Here is a 19,478-nt window from a genome sequence, read left to right on the forward strand (position 1 = left end):
AGACTTTCTGGCCTCCGTGGGTACCTGCACGTATGTATACACACACTTCAAAATAAAGGCTGAAATTAAGATCAGCTGTTCTTCCACAGGACCCACGGTCAACTCCCAGCACCTACATCCAGGACACAACTGTCTACAATTGCAGTCTCAGGAGATCTGATACTCTTCTGTCCTTCTCAGGTACCAGGCACACATGTAGTGCAGACATACATGCAGGCAAAAATATGCATGCACACAAAAAGATATAAAAATTCATTTTTTAAAGAAAACCAAGCAGGGGACTGCTCTAAGTTCAGTGCCAGTGTGGACTACACAGTGACTTCCAGGCCAGCCTGAGCTACGAGTACAAAAATAGCTAGTATCTCTAAGCTCAAACACTGGCATTTGGAAAGGTGAGTCAATCTGCAGTTGTACAATCTTTATAACCCCCTTCGGGTGACTGACCAACAGCAGGAACCACACACACCTTCAGCACCAGCAGGGACTCACATCCACTGTCTCCTCTCTGAACTCAGGCCAGGGCAGCCGAGTCCGGCCGGCACACTGCACACCTGTCCTGACCAGCTCAGAGAACCTAGCTGAGGCAGCTATCAGAGACAACCGACTCTTGGGTCCAACAGCACCAGTCCAGGACATAAATCTGGCAGGCTGCATGCAGCTTTCTGTGACAGCTGATGAGACCAGCAAGGCAAGATTTTGAAGAATTTATCTTCAAAAACGAAGACTGCTTAATTTCTTGACAGTATGTTAAGCACAGCATAGTGACCCTTCACATGTTCAGGAAAAAGTACAATGTCCACTTTTTATTTTTGATGTAAAGAATCCATATTTACACAATACATTCATGTTTTTAAATATGTTACAGTTCTCTATAGAAAACCATTCCATTAAAACAGCAACAAGTGATCTGAATTCAAATTTTAAAATATTTGCTTGAATCAAAATGTTCTTCTCGGGACTCCACCTGAGTTTCCCACAGCACTTCTGCAGAGCTATCGGAGGGGGAATGGAGACCACAGAAGAGGATTCCACAGGACAGCCTTGGCTCCTGGTCCAGCCACTGTGCGTGAGGATGGCTGGGGGGCAGGAGCGTCCCCGGCAGAGCCCCGGACAGTGGCTGGCACTCCCGCAGCTGCAGTGGAGGCCCTCTGCTCAGCTTGGCCGAGTCAGCAGCTGGCTTTGTTTGCACCACAGAGGCCGCTGTTCTGAAGGCTGCTGCTGAAACTGCAAAGCTCGGGAGGACAAGGTCCGGGGCCTCCAGCCCTGGGCCTAGCTGACAACCTTCTCGTTCAGGGGCTCCTCCTTCTCCTTCTCCTTCTCCTCCTTCTCCCGCTCCTTGTTCCAATCCTGCAGGCCCTCAGGAAGTGAAGTGTCCTCATCCAAGCTGCCGGTGCCTTCCACAAATTCTTCATACGTGGATTTTTCTGTAAATGGTCTGGGGCCCAGAAGTTCAACCATATCATTCTTATCTAGTACTTCCTTTTCTAACAGTAAAAGAGCAACCTGAAATACAAGCAATTTCCATTAAAACTTACTTAGCAAAATCTACTCCAAAGTTAAGAATTTTATTTACAGCTGACTTCATTCTAATAAAACCCTAAGGAGTTTGGGAGATAACTCAGTGATTAAGAGCACTTGCTGCTCTTGCAGAGGACCTAGGTTCAGCTCCCAGCTCACTACCATCTTGTAACTCTAAAGGATCTAACTCCCTCTTCCGGTCTTTGAGAACACTAGACACACACATTGTGCACATACTTCATTCAGGCAAACACTCATACACATTAAAAGACTTTAGTATTACAAAATAAAGCATAGGCCAGGCGGTGGTGGTGCACCCTTTAATCCCAGCACTTGGGAGGCAGAGGCAGGCGGATCTCTGAGAGTCCAGCCTGGTCTACAGAGCTATCTAGGACAGCCAAAAAAAGCTACACAGAGAAACCTAGTCTTGAAAAACCAAATTAAAAAAAAAAAGAATCTAAGACAACTGAAATGTCTTATAAATAAGGTCACATGGTTTTTTTAGAGAAAGATGTGCAATATACAGAAGCCACAAATGTCCTTCATAGGCAAACAGGCAAACACATTTTGGCATATCTACACAATTAAGGATTATGTAGTAATAAAGGAATGCACATACTTCTATGAAAGTAAGTAAAGCATAAATGGCTACGTTTGCTTTTAGGAGGGAAGAGCAGACTGTGTGCTATCGGGGAGGCAATCACCTTGGGCTGTTCCTTACCTGAAATCCTTATACAAGCAAAACTGAACTGACTGAGTGCATTTCTCATAACTGTGAATGGAAGCTCAGGAGAAAAAGCTTTAGGATTCCTTCTAAGGCCGCCTCTGAAGCAAGCACCCCATGTGGTCATGGGTAAACAGTGAACTCTCAAGTCCTACCGTGGACATCTGTCATACAAACCGAGCACTCTCACACCAGCGTGCCACACTCACAGCACCTCTCAAACCGGCCCCAAGTGCTCGGAAACTACGCGCAGCTGTCATGGCCGTAGCCGCAAAGGCTCTGCAGCTGGTCACAAGCCTGCCTCCGCCCCTCCCAAGCTCTGGACTGTCGGCCAGCACAGGCCCTCTCGGCATCGATTCTTCGCTGTAAAGTGGGGTAATGACACCAGGGGCCTCAGGAGGTTGCAGGCTCAGCTGGTACTGGGTCAGCTAGTTCCCTCATCCTCAAGAAGGGCCTCAGACAGCCTGCCCAAGTCCTCACTCCACAGGCGTGTAAACTGAGCCCCTGAGCAAAGTCGTCAACCCCTCTCCTCTCAGCAGACTGATCCCGATTGGCTCAACACTCTTCATCTGCTTCCTGTTCTCTGCTGGGTCAGACATCCAGTACTTCTGACATCCGCAGTGTGTCAGGATCCTTACCCTGTTCGACACATTTTTCTTCCAGCAAACATTTCTTTGGTATACACTGAGTATACGTAGTCTAGGCAGGGGTGAGACAAGTGCACCCCTGTAGCTGGAAAGTTTCTCTGCACACCCCCACTTCCCCTCACTCGTCTCTATGTGTCGGCATCCTCTCTGCCAGCACAGAGCTACTAATCTCAATTCTGGCAGCTTCTCCTTATTTTTAACTACTCCTTTCATGGGAGTTCTGGCAAATCTCTCCCTGGAGTGAGGCTGGCCCTAACATTTTCCTTTGCTCGTTTACAGACTTTCCTCAGCTAACAAAGAACCAGAAGAGTGCCTGCTTCTGTTCCCCAGGCACGGGGAAGACACTCCACACCAGAGTGAAGGAGCACAGGAGGCGGTCGGAAGGAAGGGATTCTTGAGTCTAGACACCAACCAGACCATCTGAGAAAGCCAGACACAGTGACTCACCCCTGTAATTCCAGTACTCAGGAGGCAGAGGCAGGGAAATCACAGCAAGGTTGGTACCAGCCTGCTCTACAGAATGAGTTCCAGGCCAGCCAGGGTTACACAGCAAAAGCCTGTCTCAAAAAACCGACTAAGCTGGCAAGGAGGTTCAGCAGGTAAAGGCACTTGCTGAGCAAGCCTGACAACCTAAATTGAATCCCTGGAACCACGTAAACGTGGAAGGAGAGAACCAACTCCACAGAATTATCATGCACATGCGCGCATGCACGCACGCACACACACACACACACACCCACCCACCCACCCAAAGCACTTGTGCAGAGAATCCCCCATACACTGGCAGCTACCTTCTCCACGTCAGCCTTCTTCTCTGTGAGAAGAGCCACAGTTCTTTTATAGGCGTCATTAATGAGGATCCTCACTTCGTCGTCTATCAGCCTGGCAGTGGCCTCGCTGTAAGGCTTCTCTAGGACCATGTCTCCCTGGCGGGGGAGGTCAAAGGAGATCTGCCCCACCTTCTCGTTCATGCCGAACTGAACAATCTGGAAAAGAAGGTGAGACAGGAGACCCTTAAAGACTCACGAGGCCAGGGGCGGTCCCAGTGGACAGAGACACTCTGTAGACGGTGGCCAAGAGTAGCAGTGTGATTTAAAGATGCATAATCAGGACAAAATGAGGGGACAGACCGTGGGCAAACTACAGCACTCTGAAGGCCGCAGGCTACTCCCCTTGTGGAGGGTGTGAAGGAGCAAGAAGCACTTGATACTGCTGGCTGTGGTGGCGCACGCCCAGGGGCAGGGGGATCTCTGCCAGCCTGGTCTACAGAGCAAGTCCAGGACAGCCAGGGCAACACAGAGAAACCCTGTCTCAAAAAACAAAACGAACGAACGAACAAAAAAGCACTTGAAAGATCAACTGCCAACAAGTTCTCCCTGTGAAGAGACAGGCTAAGCCTGAGAACATGTGACACTGGGTGACAGCTGCATTTTTTTCACAGACTGTGTCCATGGAGCAAGGACAATGTGAAGTGACAGCCGTACTGTGACTCGTGGGAGGCTCCCAACTAGACAGCACTGCTGAGACGCTTCTGAAAGTAAAATCCAAACTGAGTGGAAAGGAGAAGGCCCAGGGCTGGAGAGACGCTCAGTGGTGAAGAGCACTGCACGCTCTTGCAGAGGACCCGGGGTCAGCTCCTAGCACCAAATGGAGGCTCTCTACTCTCTGTGACTCCAGCTCCCAGGGTTCCAATGCCCTCTTCTGGCCTGCACAGGTACCAGGCATGTACACGGTGCAGACATACATGCAGCAAAAGGCCCATACACATAAAATAAAATGAAGGACTCTTAGGGAGAGCGGGAGGGGAAACGGCATCAGAGACAAGAGAGTGGGAAAGCAGAGGTATCCCACATCACCACATCCCAGCCCTCCCCACTCCTGAGATCAGAAAGACAAACGTGAAGTTACTGTGAGAAAAAGAAATGAGAGGCAGAATGATGTTTCCAGAGAGGAAAACAAGATGGAAACACAGTCTGCAGGACAGGAAACTGTGACCCACTGTTCCAGAAATGAAACTCCCAGGAGGAAACAGAATAGAAGAACACCATGAGTCAGACACAGAAGGAATCCGGGTGCTAGAGGACAGGGAAAAACCACACACTGCAGGAAGAGCACTTCAAAGGTTAAACTAGAGCTGGGTGTGGAGGTGCACGCCTTTAGCCCCAGCACCCGGGAGGCAGAGCCAGGTGGATCGCTATTGAGTTCGAGGCCAGCCTAGTCTACAAAGCGAGAGCCAAGACTGTTACACAGAGAAACCCTGTCTTGAAAAACCAAAAAGATTAAACTAGAAAGAAACAAGAGCAAATAATGATGTGCTGTAACAAAACAAAAGCAATAATGTCATAAGGAAAAAAATGTAACATTAACAATCACTAGTTAGAAGCTGGGCAGTGGTGGTACACGTCTTTAATCCCAGCACTTGGCAGGCAGAGGCAGGAGGATCTCAGTGAGTTCGAGGCCAGTCTGGTCTACAAAGAGAGTTCCAGGACAATCAAGACTGTTACACAGAAAAACCCTGTCTTGAAAAAACAAAAACAAAAACAAAAAAACCCTAGTTAGAAACTATCACTTTCAAAACATGACATGAAGACAGGCAAAGGCTGCCTCGATGGAGAGCAGTTCCCACAGAGGCGGTTCGTGTCTGCCCAGAGGAAACAGCCTACTGCTGGGCTGTGGAAACCAGTGGTAAACGCCAAAGGAAACACAGGATGGTTACAGTCAGGAGAGAGCTGCTGCAGGGGAGTGGCAAGGGACAGGTCGTGGGAAGATCCTGAGTTCAGTTGTCAAACTGCTGTGGGGACACGAGCTTAAAAATTAAACTTTAGGGCTTCTAGAGAACCCAGGTTTGGTCCCCAGGTTTGGCACCTGCAGCTCACAACCAACTGAAGTCCAGTTCTAGGAATGCACTCTTCCGGCCTCCAAGGGCACCAGGCACACATGTGGAACACGTGCGTACACAAGGCCAAAGCATTCATATAAATTAAATAACAAAATAAATCATTTTTAAAAATCAAACTTTACAGCTGGGCACTGAAATCCCAACACTTGGGAGGATTGAGAATTCACAATCAGCCTGAGCTACAAGAGACCTTGTTTTAAAAAAGTAAAAACTTGCCGGGCGGTGGTGGCGCACGCCTTTAATCCCAGCACTCGGGAGGCAGAGCCAGGCGGATCTCTGTGAGTTCGAGGCCAGCCTGGACTACCAAGTGAGTCCCAGGAAAGGCACAAAGCTACACAGAGAAACCCTGTCTCGAAAAAAAAAAAAAAAAAAGTAAAAACTTGCTGGGCGGTGGTGGCGCACACCTTTAATCCCAGCACTCGGGAGGTAGAGGCAGGCGGATCTTTGTGAGTTCGAGGCCAGCCTGGTCTACAGAGCAAGATCCAGGAAAGGCGCAAAGCTACACAGAGAAACCCTGTCTCGAAAAACAAAAACAAAACAAAACAAAAAAAAAGTAAAAACTCTGAAAAATAAACTTTAAACTCTACCTATAAGTGCTGTGGAACAATCTTTTTGCACACTATGAACATGTATTATTCTCATTGTTAATAATAGCTGATTAGCTGATAGCCAGGCAGGAAGTATAGGTGGGGCAACCAAACTAAGAATGCTGGGAAGAGGAAGGGCAGAGTCAGGAGCTGCCAGCCAGATGCAGAGGAAGCAAGAAGAGAATGCTGTACTGAGAAAAGGTACCAAGCCACGTGGCTAAACATAGATAAGAACTATGGGTTAATTTAAGTGTAAGAGCTAGTTAGTAACAAGCCTGAGCTACTGGCCGAGCATTTAGAAGTATTATTAAGCCTCTGAGTCAATTATTTGGGAAGTGGCTGCCCAGTACTTGAGTTGCTGGCAGGATAGAAACTTCCTGCTTAAATATGAGAATTACATACAGGATTCTTAGGAAAAACTCTGAAGACTGCAATACACTTTTTTTTTTTCTTTTTTTTTTTTTTGAGATAGTTTCCTCTGTGTTGCCCTGGCTGTCCTGGAACTCACTCTGTAGACCAGGCTGGCCTTGAACTTAAGAGATCTATCTGCCTGTGCCTCCTGAGTGCTGGGATTAAAGGGCGCCACTACCTCCCAGAAAGTTTTTGTTTCATTAAAGTGGATTTTCTTTTTTTAAGTATTTTAAATTATTTGTATGTGTGTGTCCTTGTGTGAGTCTGTACATGAGCCCAGGCGCCCTTAGAGGCCAGAGGTGTCAGATCTGGAGTTACAGGCAGTGGTAGCTGCTCAACAGTTCTTGGAAGAGAACTTGGGTCCTCTGTAAGAACAGTATACACTTCTAACAGCTGAACCATCTCTCTAGTTCCTCTAATGGATTTAAGAAAGAATCTTTGCTGCAACAGCTTGAACTAGTAAAACATGTGTCATTTCAGTTATTCACAAAGGCTAATTCTCCAGGCTAATAAGGCAGGGATGCAGAAGCCCAGGCCCACAGACTCACCTGGGCATAGGCACTCTGGGTAACCTTCTTCAAGTCATCCTGGGCACCGGTTGTAATTCTTCCAAAGAAGATCTCTTCGGAGACGCGGCCACCCAGAGTCATGCACATCCTGTCCAGCAGCTGCTCCTTCGTGTACAGATACTGCTCCTTTGGCAAGTACTGAGCATAGCCCAGTCCCTTACCACGTGGGATGATGGACACCTGGGGGGAAGGAGGCACACAACGGTGAAGGTCTCACTCCCGGTGCAGACCTGATCAGGGACTGTCTACAAGGAAACTCCCTGAGGAAAAGGAAGCACAATGCTGGGCTGCACACCAGCCTCAGTGCCACTAGATCCAGCAAAGACCAGGAGGGAAACTCCCTCACCTCAGAGTTCCAGAAAGCATCTCACCTGAAATCAGTCTCTTAGGAAAGGAGTCCTCATGGCTGCTGGCTGGGGTCTCCTCTGGCAGACCACAGAGCCGACTAAACTCTGGCATAGCCACTTGTGCCTCAGAGGACGAGGGGAACGTGGGCCAAGATGCTCAAGAGCTTTCATTGTCCTTCCAGGTCCCTTTTATGAAGCTAGGCAATTTCCTTGCTCTTTACAAACTAATTATTGGAGCAGGATTTCTTTATATAAAGTCTACCCACTTTAAGTATAAAACAGTGAGGGTTTTTTTTTAAATAAATAATTTTTTAAATTTTTATTTACTTTTATTTTATGGTTGTTCTGCCTATGTGTGTGTCGGACATCCTGGGCCTGGGGTTACAGTTATGAGCTGCCATGTGTGTGCTGGGAATTGAACCAAGATCCTCTGGAAGAGTAGCCAGTGCTCTTAGCCACTGAATCACCTCTCCAACCCCCTAAAACAGTGAGTTTTATAAACAACTTCCAACCACAACTAAGATATAAAATGCTGCCGCCACGCCCCCAAGCTGCCATGCACAGCCCCAAGCAACTGCATGCATGCTCACCACAGGCAAGTTCACCCTTTCTAGAGTGGCGTGTAAGTGCCACCCCTCAGTGTGTGCCTTGTGTCTGCTTTCAGCCCGTTTTTGAGATTCATCTACACTGCTGTGTGTACTAACAGCTTGCTTATTAATTTTGACTGCTTTGCAACATGCCACTGCTATAAATACATCAGGTATCCATTTTTTTTTTGAGACAAGTTCTCACACTTGTCCAAGCTGGCCTTAAACTCATGTTAATCCCACTGCTCCAGCCTCTGAAGTCCTGGGATTACCACGCCTGGCTTCCGGTTAATTGTTGATGGACAGCGGGGTTGTTTCAGTTTACTAGTCTACAAACACATCAGAAAAATCCTGTGCGGAATCCATCTCACCCACTCTGGATGAGGACCAAGTCCTGATCATGGTTACGAGGAGCCGTGTTCCCCTCCTGTCTGCAGTGCACGCATCCCCAGCATCGCTACCCTGCTAATGCGAACCACTCCTAAGCGGCTCTGGTGTCTCTGTGTCCCTCTGCAATTCCCTGGTTCTGCCTGTTCCTATGCCTTAGTTTACGAAGTGTACATGCACATCCTGCCCCCCACTGTTTTACTGTGTTGAGTTTACGATTTGTGTTTTTCACATATAAACCCTTTGTCACACACATTCACTGCAAACATTTTCAGAATGTGCCCTTTTCTCCTCCTCCCCTTTAAACGATTGCATTTCTGAGACACGGTGTCACTCTATAGCCCAGGCTAACCTGAAATTTCTGGTCTTCCAGTCTTCATCTCCTGAGTGTGCCACCACGTGCCTATCCCACCCTTTCATGTCTTCTCAATGGTATTTCTCAAAGACAAGGGTGCTGGGTTCTGGTTTTACGGGGTTTTTGTTTGGTTTTTACTTTTGAGTCAAGGTCTTATTATGTTGCCCAGCTGGGTTCACTACTATGCACACTGGTCAAGAGCTCTGCCACTGAGTTACCTTCTCCAGTTAGTGCTTGTTTTTTTATGTAGCCCAGACTGGCCCCAAATTCACAATCCTCTTGCCTCTCTGCCTCTCAAGTGCTGACATTACAGGCATATAACACCATGCCCAACCTTGAAGACTAAGTTTTAACTTTCAATAAGGTTTTATTTACCAACTTTTTTCTTTTTTTTTTTTGGCTTTTTGAGGCAGGGTTCCTTTGTGTAGCCCTGGCTGTCCTGGATCTCGCTCTGTAGACCAGGCTAGCCTCAAATTCACAGAGATCCGACTATCTCCACCTCCCAAGTACTAGGATTAACGGCGTGTGCCACCACTGCCTGGCTCAACTCTTTCATTTATTGATTGATTGATTGTGTACATGTGAGAATAAGTTCTCTTATTCTACCACATGGGTCCTAGGATTGAACTCAAATTGTCAAATACAATAGTAAGCACCTTTACCTATCCATCCTGTCCATGCATTCATCAACTTTTTCTTTTTCAGTTCATGTTTTTTGTGTTCTAAGGAAAATTTTGCATATTCAAGGCCACAGAAGTTTTTACCTACATTTTTTTGGGGGAACTTTTATCGCTTTAAACTTTAGTTTTCTAATGTATTCATTTTTTGGTATATAATGCAAGGGTCCATGTTCACTTTCTTCACATGAATGCAGTTATCAGAATCACGTGTTGAGAAGACAATCCCTCCTACCCCCCTCCCTCTGACTTTATGAAGATGGGGTCTCACGAAGCCCAGGCCCACCTTAGCCTCTCCATCTTCCTGCACCTGCCCAGGTGATAGTACAAGCCCACACCATCACCAGCTTCCACCTGGGACTTGCCAGGAGTGTGGTCTGCTGCCTGCTGGCCTCACCTGTCCCTCAGCAGTGCCGCAGACTCCACCGCAGCAGAGCAATGGGAGCCAGGCAGTGTTCCACCACCTAGCTGCCCCACATCCAGCTTCACAACAAGCACTAAAAAAGCCTGTCTGGGCTGAGAGTGTTGGCCTAGTGTGTGTAAGGCCCTAGGTTCTACGAAGGAATGTCTGCTAGAATCATAACGACCTGCAATGAAGCTACAGGTCAACTTGGGAAGAAACGGCGTAAGATTTCACGAACAGAATGCACTTCTCTTTATTCCTTACTTCAATTATAAGTCCTTGATACGTTCGTAAATTTGTATTTTATGTGTTGAGAGTCTATTGAAAATGCAATTGAGGAATTGGAGAGATGGCTCAGCGGTTAAGAGCACTGGCTGCGCTTCCAGAGGTCCTGAGTTCAATTCCCAGCAATCACATGGTGGCTCACAACCATCTGTAATGAGATCTGGTGCCCTCTTCTGACCTGAAGGGATACATGCAGGCAGAACACTCTATACATAATAAATAAATAAATCTTTAAAAAAAAAGAAAATGCAATTGAAACTTTTTTTTCCCTTTTTTGAGACAGGGTTTCACTATGCAACTATGGCTGGCCTGGAACCTACTATGCAGATCAGGCTTGCCTCAAATTAACAAAGATTGACCTATCTGCATCCACATGCTGGGATTAAAGTATGGCTACCATACCTGGCTACAATAGAATTTTTAACTTTGCATTTTCTAAGAAACTAAAAATGTGAAAAATTTCATTTTCCACTTATTCATTAACAAATACAGAGATCCCACTGATCTTTGAATATTAGTTCTGGATTCTGTCCATCTGCTGCTAACTCATTAGTTCTAGCGGCTTCTCTGTAGATTCCTGAGGCGTTCTATGCGTATGTGAATGTCACCCCTGTAGGACAGACTCCTCTCTCCAGTTGACATCTCAGGGCAGCTGACTCTTATCCTCTGTGCTGACCTAAGCAATGGAGCTCCATTGTGAGACTCGACCTCAAAATAAAAAGTAGAGGGAGTGGGGAGAAGGTTCAGTCAGTAAAGGGCTTGCTGTGCAAGCGTTAGGACCTGTGTTCAGATCCTGAAGAGCCTGGTGATGAAGAAGCTAGGTGCCTGTAATCCTAGCATTTAGAAGGCAGAGACAGGAGGGTCCCCAGGACTTGCTGACAGGTAGTCTTGCCGAATCAGCAAGTTCCAAATCAGTGAGATGCCACTGATAATGGCATCTTGATAATGATAATGATAATGGTAGACAATATGGAGAGCAATCGAGACCCTCAGCACTGACCTCTGGCTTCTACATTCAAGCACACCCCAGTGAGCAGGTATATGAGTGCCCATACCTGAACACATACACACATATACATCACATAATCTTAAAAATAAAATAAAAAAGGGCTGGGGGTATAGCTCAGTGGTAGAGGACTTATCCAGCATGCACGAGGTCCTAGGTTCAATCTCCAGCGCAGCAAACAGAAAAAAGCTTCTGTCACGAACTGTGCTGTACCTGCAGGAGGGGGTGTGTGCTAAGCATTTCCCTCAGCCATCACTAGCTTCTGCTACATCCCTCCAAAGGTACTCTGTATCTGCAATCCTTGAGTGCGTCTAACTCCCTCCAGTCACTGCTCACATACTGAGCTAGCTGCCTGCCTACTGCAGCACATTCTGTGGCACCTTTAAGAGAGGGTCTGCATGCTCCAGATACCAGCCGGCAACCGCATGGCCCGCTTCGTGGTAAGCTACTGTCTTCTTCTCCTCGGGCTGAAGAACTTGGGTTTTTTTCTCCAAGCCTAATAACAACAAAAACCCCAAACCACTGTTTTAGTGACAGTGACATTAGAAACAGTGATACAGAGCTACACACCTCATTACCTAAGATGTAATTTAACAACTAACCTGCCTAAACTTCCTAACCAAAATCAGAATAAAGGGCCGAGTCTGAAATATATCCAACTACAACAAAAATGTGTACTCCTCATCTCTGCTCCAGGCTCGCTTTTATCCTCACCTTCCACTGTTTTAAGCCACATACCTCTTTTTGGGAACTCAACAGAAATGTAAATGTAATTCAGCATTCAGGTCATGTGAAACATGAAACTCAGAGAGAGAGAAGTCTGGAAGGGTCCTCTGCTTGGTTTTGTTATTCAGAACCATCAAGTCCTGAGACAACAAGGATGCTTGTTGTCTATTGCCAGTGGGAGGCAGACGACAGGAAAGCATCACGCTAGTCAAAGACCTGAGATTCCTACTCAGAGCTGGCAAGCCATCAAACAGGCCAGAAAGCTTAAGGGATAAAGGAGTCGCTCCCAGACTCACTGTCCAAAAGACCCTGTGTTCAATGTCTCCAGGCGGTGGTGGTACATGCCTTTAATCCCAGCACTCAGGAGGCAGAGGCAGGTGGATCTCTTTGAGTTTGAGGCCAGCCTGGTTTACAGACTGACTTCCAGGACAGTCAAAGCTAGACAGAGAGACCCTGTCTTGAAAAAACAAACAGAAAATTCAATGCCAACTGCAGAGCTCAAAGATCTGTAATTTCAGTTTTTTCCCGGCCTGCAGAGAGGTTGGCTCCCAGCCTCATTCTGTATCAGGATCTATAATTATAACCCTGATGGTGCATATTCTGTGGTAGGCAAACCATCACACCATCTTTCAAGTGCTCTGCTTTGTTCAAGGTAATTCATCTGAACCAGATATATTCCACAAAGCTATCAGGGTCAAGAGGAACTAAGGCTAAGGACGAGACTTTTCTTTTTGTAGTGCTGGAGATGGAACCTGGAGCCCGTGCATGCTAAGCAGGTGCTCCACCACTGTGCTATAAGCCCTAACCTCCTTGCAAACCATCTCCCCACAGTTCATCAGAGGCCCTCCTCCCTTCCTCAGTACGCCACATTATTACAAGGCATGAGGCTTTGGTTGACAGGCAGCCCTGTCAACAGAAAGCTCCTTTCTACCTCAGAGAGGGAAGGGTTCAGACCCGACAAAGCACAAGGTAAGCCTGGATGGAGATGGCAGGGTGAGCCCCACGGCTGTGGGGATATACTTCTTTGTGGATCTTCCCAAAACAGAGAAATCAAGGGCTGAAACTTTCTTTTATGAGCTTTAAAAAAAAAAAAAAGACATGGTCTCACTATTTACCCTAGAGTGGGCTCAAAATTGAGATCCCCCTCCTTCACCTTCCAGGTGCTGGGATTACAGTCACATACCACCTAACACGTTGACTATCATTAGCCTTTTGACCTGGGTGATACTCAACTGCCTTACCTCCAATCACTCGCTCAATCGCCTGTTCGAAGTGCTTCTCATCAATGGCATCTGAAAGGTGTCTTGCAGCAATCAAAGCAGCTTCATTGCAGACATTGGCAACATCAGCTCCTACAAATGAACGCACAAAATCATGCTCAGACTGACCAGTCACACACTAGGGAGGACCAGACCCACATGGTCTCACCCATCAGGGGTCTGAGAAGGGTTTAATTGAAACATAATCCAAGGCGTTTGCAAGGATCCTAAACTACTCTAGTGTTAAGTACAAGCCTACATAATCTTGGCCCTGTGAGTGAAGATGAGAGAATTAGCAGCAAACAGGTAACCACAGACGACGGTTCACCTTAATAGTAGATAATATGGATCAGGTAATGGCAAACTATGACGGTATTTTTAAATTTCACTTTACTTATGTGTACCAATGTGTTGTGTTCACGTATTCTGTGCACCACGTGCATGCAGTGGCAACAGAGACCAAAAGACGGCACTGGATCACCTGGAACTAGAGTTACAGATTGTTGTTAGCTCTGCGTGGGTGCTGGGAATTGAACCTGGATCCTCTGGAAGGACAGTCAGTGCTCTTAACTACTGAGCCCAATGACAGTGGTTTTTTTTGTTTTGTTTTGTTTTTTTTAATTTTTTAAAAACTGGCTGGGTGGTGGTGGCGCACGCCTTTAATCCCAGTACTCGGGAGGCAGAGCCAGGCGGATCTCTGTGAGTTCGAGGCCTGCCTGGGCTACAGAGGGAGGCCAGCCTGGGTTGCAGAGTGAGTTCCAGGAAAACTGCAAAGCTACACAGAGAAACCCTGTCTCGAAAAATCAAAAAAAAAAAACAAAAACAAAAAAAAGAACTTATTCTTCTCTCATATATTACATCCTGACCGTAGTCCGTCCCCCATCTACTCCTCTAATGTTTCTCTTCAGAAAGGGACAGGCCCCCCATGGACATCAACCAAACATGGCATAACAAGCTGCAGTTAGACTGGGCGCGCGCGCACGCACACACACACACACACACACACACACACACACGCGCGCGCGCACACACACGCACACGCACACACACGCACACGCACACACGCACGCACACACGCACGCACACACACCCTTGTATTACGGCTGGATGAGACAACCCAGTATGAAGAGGAGGTTTGCAAGTGCAGACAAAGGATTCAGAGACAGCCCCTGCTCCCTCGGTTAGGAGTCCCACAAGAAGACCAAACTACACAACTGTAACATGTGTGCAGAGGCCTAGGTCAGTCCCCTGCCGGCTCCCTGGTTGTTGGTTCAGATTCTGGGAGCCCCTATGAGCCCAGGTCAGTTGATTCTGTGGGTTTTCTCACGGTGTCCTTGACCCCTCTGGCTCCCACAATCCTTCCTCCCCCTCTTCTGCAGGATCCCTGAGTGCTGCCTAATGTCTGGCTGTGGGTCTCCAATGACAGTATTTTTAATGCACATTCATTTTCTTAGTTTCACCATCTTTGCTGGGAAAACGACTCACTGGCATGTTAGACAACATGCTTATATAACATATAATAAACCTGTATTAAAATAATCCACTACATTTGGCTAACAAACTGAACTTAAATAATGTGAAGCTTGTCAAATGTTTGTTTGGCCTGTAATGGCTTTATGTGGAATTTTCAGATTATGTGTGTGTTAACACAAGTAAGCTATAACATGCTAAGTAAACAAGTTTTAAACAGCATAGTTCTTCAGGGTAAGATGACCCACAAGAAATTGCCTCTGTGTGACCCACGGAAGGAGAAGAATCAGGGTAAGAAAAAATGGAATTTATTCAAAAGACAGAAAGAAGCTTCCGAAAGTCACAATGGCGATGACAGATGGGGCTGTAAAGCACAGAGCACAGCAGAGCCGCACGGTGGCACACGGAGAAGGCAGGCAGGCCGGCCTGCAGAGCAGGGCTCCCGCTGTGCTGCTCTCAGGAGCGCAAGAGCAGCAGAGGCCTCATCAGAAGGTGTGAAGAGACCGCAGTGCCACCCACAAACAAGCGCGGGCCTCACGGCTCTGCTCTGGTGCCAGGCTCTGGGGAGGTGGTGGGTGACTGCAGTAAGCAGTCAGGTGCCATCAGGGAAGGAACCTGGTATTTAAAATTGAGCTGCCCCAGAGGTCTACGAACACAGAACAATCACTGGTCAGGACTTGAGTTAACTGCCACAGGCCCAGGGTGAGAGACAGGTCTGGAAGGAAGCAGTGGAGAACAGGAGGGCCAGATGCTGACAGGAAAGAAAACGTGGGCAGGAAGACACAGGAAAAGGCAGCCCCACCCTTCATGCTGGGAGAAGACCTCCTTACTGAGGAGAACTGAGTCAGCGCTGAGGCGCTGCAGCCAGCAGGCAGTCAGGCCCTGGAACCACTGCGTCGTCCGGCACACTGCCCCTCCAGTGAATACCCGACGTCACAGCCCTATCACTCCAGCAGGATGATGAGCACACAGGACACTGAAATCTATCTCCACACAGCTCTTGTGCCTGTTCAGATTCCTTCCCCAACCCTCACTGCCCCTGAGAAGCGCTCACCCTCCAGCTAGACCCTAACAACCCCAGTGGATATAACCCAGGGTCTGCAGAGTGGGGCAGAACAGCACAGCCTGCAGACTGTGAAACTAAGCACAGCCTGCCAAGGCCCCTGGTGGACAAACAAGGGACGCCATTGAAGTGAAACTCTCATACACATTAACACTTCCTCAAAACATGCCCAGCACCAAAGAAAGTCACTTGAAAGAATGCACAAGTTCAAGCAACTGACCCTCCCTCCCCAAGGGCACATGACCGACACTTCAATTTTAAAGACTCAGAAGCAAACTACTACAACTTTTATTTTTCTTGAAACAGGACTGCTGACTATTGGGCCAATCACGATGGCTCCGTTAGTAAAGCGCTTACAATGCAATCCTGATGAACTGAGTTCAAGCCCCAGAACATGGTAAAGGTAGAAGGAGAGAAGTGACTTGTCTTTGACCACCACGTGGGCCACAGCACGTGCCTCCCGTACCCCCCAAACACACACACACACACACACAAATAAGGAACAATTACTATTTATCTCTGCGCAGCCCAAGATAACCTTGAACCCCCAATCTTCCTGCCCCCCCACCCCTCTACATCACACACACACACACACACACCCCTACCCCCGGTGCTAGGATTATAGGAGGGTGCCACCACACCTGTTCTATGTGGTGCTAGGGATCAAAGCCACGGTGACTAAGCTATATCTCCAGCCTAGAAGCATTTTTATATTTTTATTTTATTGTTTTTAAGAAAGACTTTTATTATTTTCCATGCACCTTCCTACTTTCATGGAATTTTATGTCACTCCTCAAATACTTGAATCAAAGATACTGAAAGAGATAAAATGCCAGATGGTAACTTAGAAAGCTTAGTAATAAAAATGACCAAATGAACTCAGTCTAGGTCCTGGAAAGAACAGCAGCATGAAGGTAAAGTTAGGAAAATGGACGAGAAGTCAGCAACAATACGGAGAAAAACTCAGCAAGGAATCGTTTGAAACAACTAAATAAATTCTAAAAAGGAAAAACTAATTAATGAGTCAAATAAAAAATAAAGTGGAGAGTATCACCAACAGACTTACCCAAGAACTCAGGGTTAGGATCAGGAGATCACATTTAAGACTCTACAGAATAGAAAGAACTGAGATAAATACTAAAGACTTCGAGAACATACTCAGAGAAAAATCTCCAAATCTCTAGAAATGGACATACAAATGTAGGGAGTTTTTAGAGCTCCAAATGCACACGTCCAGAGTAGAATCTCCCCACAACACAGTAGAATCAAGATGTCAAAACAAGATGTGCAACACAAAGAAACCATTAAAAGCTTTAGAGAAAAAAGCTGACTCACCCACCAAAGCAAACACATCCAAGTAACATTAAGTCAAGAAAGCACAGAGCACATGAGTAAGCAAACCAGGATTGCTCCATCAAACAATGGGATATTTTAAAATCCACTAAAACGACATTTCAGCCAGACGGTGGCGGCACATGCCTTTAATCCCACCCCAGCACTCAGGAGGCAGAGGCAGGCAGATCTCTGAGTTCAAGGCCAGCCTAGTCTACAAAGTGAGTTCCAGGACAGCCAGGGCTGCAGAGAAACCCTGTCTCGAAAAACCGAGAGAAAGAGAGATAGATAGGGGGAGGGGAGAGAGAGAGGGAGAGGTAGAGGTGGAGGAAGAGAGAGACAAACAGAGAGAGGCGGGGAGGTTGGTTTATCTGGGCTCAGTTTCAGGACACAGTCAAGGGGGGGGGGGGGGGCGGCCGCAGCAGGGGCCTAAACATTGGCCACATTGTGTCTTGAGTCAGAAAGCAGAAATGTGTGAATGCCAATGCACAGCTAGCTTCCTTGTTTTTATTCAGTCCAAGACCCAAGACCAGAAGATGGTGCCCTACTCCTTTAGGGTGGATCTCCCCACCTCAAACAACTTGATCAAGATAATCTCCTCACAGGCTATCCAGGCTAACCATGCTAGTAATCACTTACAAGTGTCTCCTAAGTGAGTCCAGATCCTGTAAGCTGACAATCAACACTAACCATAACCTCAAATCAAAATTAGTCAGAAGGGATAGACAGTAACTACATATTAATAAAGAGACAGTTCTTCCAGAAGACATAAATTGTGAATATTAAAATACCCATGGGGCCCCCAATTTCACAAAAGAAGCACTCGTGGGTATAAGGTCAGACAGACCCCTGGTTCAGTAATAGTGGGTGACCTCAACACCCCATTTCCACCTTTAGATAGATCATCCAAACTAAAAACAAACTTCAGAGTTAAACTATACCATACAGACCTAATAGACATCTATAGAATATTTCATCCAACAAATATAGAGCACACAAATCAAGAAGAATCAAAACGATTTCTCGTATCCTATCAGATCACCATGAAATAAAACTAGAAATCAACAGCAAACAAGCTATAGAAACAATACAATACTTCATACAATAGTTTATTGAATACCCAATCAAAACTTCAATGAGACACCATTTTACACCCCTAGGATTACTACAATAAAAGGACAGAGAAACTGAGATGGCTCAGTCTGTCATCCCAACCCTGGGAGGCCTGAGGCAAGAGGACCACCACAAATTCACATCAACCTGGGCTGTTAACCAGCAATCTGCAGACTAGCTGGGACTTTATAGCTAGATCTTATCTCAAAACCAGAGGTGGGGGAGACAGAAGAGAGACAGGATATGGAGAAACTGGCATACATATTAATAGCCTACGGTGAAAAGTTAAAATGATGCAGCCACTTTAGAAAATAGCCTGGTAGTTCCTCAGAAAGCCAAATACATACTCATCACTTAATCAAGTAATTCTAAGAGAAATTAATATACCTGCACAAAAATCTGTAGGTGAATATAAGGAGCATTATTCCTAACAATCACAAAGTAGAAACCACTCAAATGCCATCAAATGAAGAACAGGTTGAATGAGACACAGCATGTCCATACATCAGGTAACGAATAACCAGAAAAACAAACGAGGTTGCTACCTGTCACCACACGGACCAAACAGCATTCTAAGTGAACATGAGCAGGTATCACACTGCATAATCCAATTATATAAAATGTCCAGATAGAAAAACCTCTAAGGAAGGACTGAAAGTAGACAACTGTTGTCCAGGCCTAGAGGTGGAAGGAGATGCTGATAGATTCTTCTCAAGGTGACACAATGTTTCAAAGTTAAATTACAGTGTTCTCTGGGCTACCATGTCAATACACTACAACCCACCGATTTACTCTTAGTACTGGTGAGCAATGCAGCATGCTATCTCTATCAGTAGCTGTTAAAAGACACTCGGGAACAAATCCTAAAAGATTTATGGATAGAGTGATATGCTATCAGGAGCTGCTCATAATCCACTATGAAGGCAGAGCGTGGGGTCCAAATGCAGAGTGCCTGGATGTTAATCGCTACCCGCTCATTCCCAAAACTAGTAAAGTGCTCAAGGTTCAATTTACTGTATCCTCTAATTATGTGCATATCTGAAGTTTCCCATAATTAAAAGGTAAAAACATCTGACGAAGGCCCCGAGTGAGAGTAACTGGTGCTTGCCAGTG

At 46.5% G+C, this 19,478-nt stretch overlaps 1 protein-coding gene across 1 annotated transcript in view; it reads right to left on the bottom strand.

Annotated features, from left to right (window-relative positions):
* Positions 1-776: 776 nt before the first annotated feature.
* Positions 777-19,478, bottom strand: part of Afg3l2 (AFG3 like matrix AAA peptidase subunit 2) — a 47,855-nt gene continuing 29,153 nt past the window's right edge. Inside the window, exons 13-17 of the mRNA XM_052742378.1 lie at positions 13,370-13,480; positions 11,783-11,898; positions 7,335-7,535; positions 3,681-3,875; positions 777-1,503 (exon numbers count right to left, since the gene is read on the bottom strand). Coding sequence (XP_052598338.1) covers positions 1,270-1,503; positions 3,681-3,875; positions 7,335-7,535; positions 11,783-11,898; positions 13,370-13,480 — 857 coding nt within the window. The 3' untranslated portion in view covers positions 777-1,269. The remainder of the gene's footprint in view (positions 1,504-3,680; positions 3,876-7,334; positions 7,536-11,782; positions 11,899-13,369; positions 13,481-19,478) is intronic.

This window comes from Peromyscus californicus, unplaced genomic scaffold (genome assembly GCF_007827085.1).
Source record: "Peromyscus californicus insignis strain IS unplaced genomic scaffold, ASM782708v3 Scaffold_17__1_contigs__length_78620276, whole genome shotgun sequence".
Taxonomy (NCBI): Eukaryota; Metazoa; Chordata; class Mammalia; order Rodentia; family Cricetidae; genus Peromyscus; species Peromyscus californicus.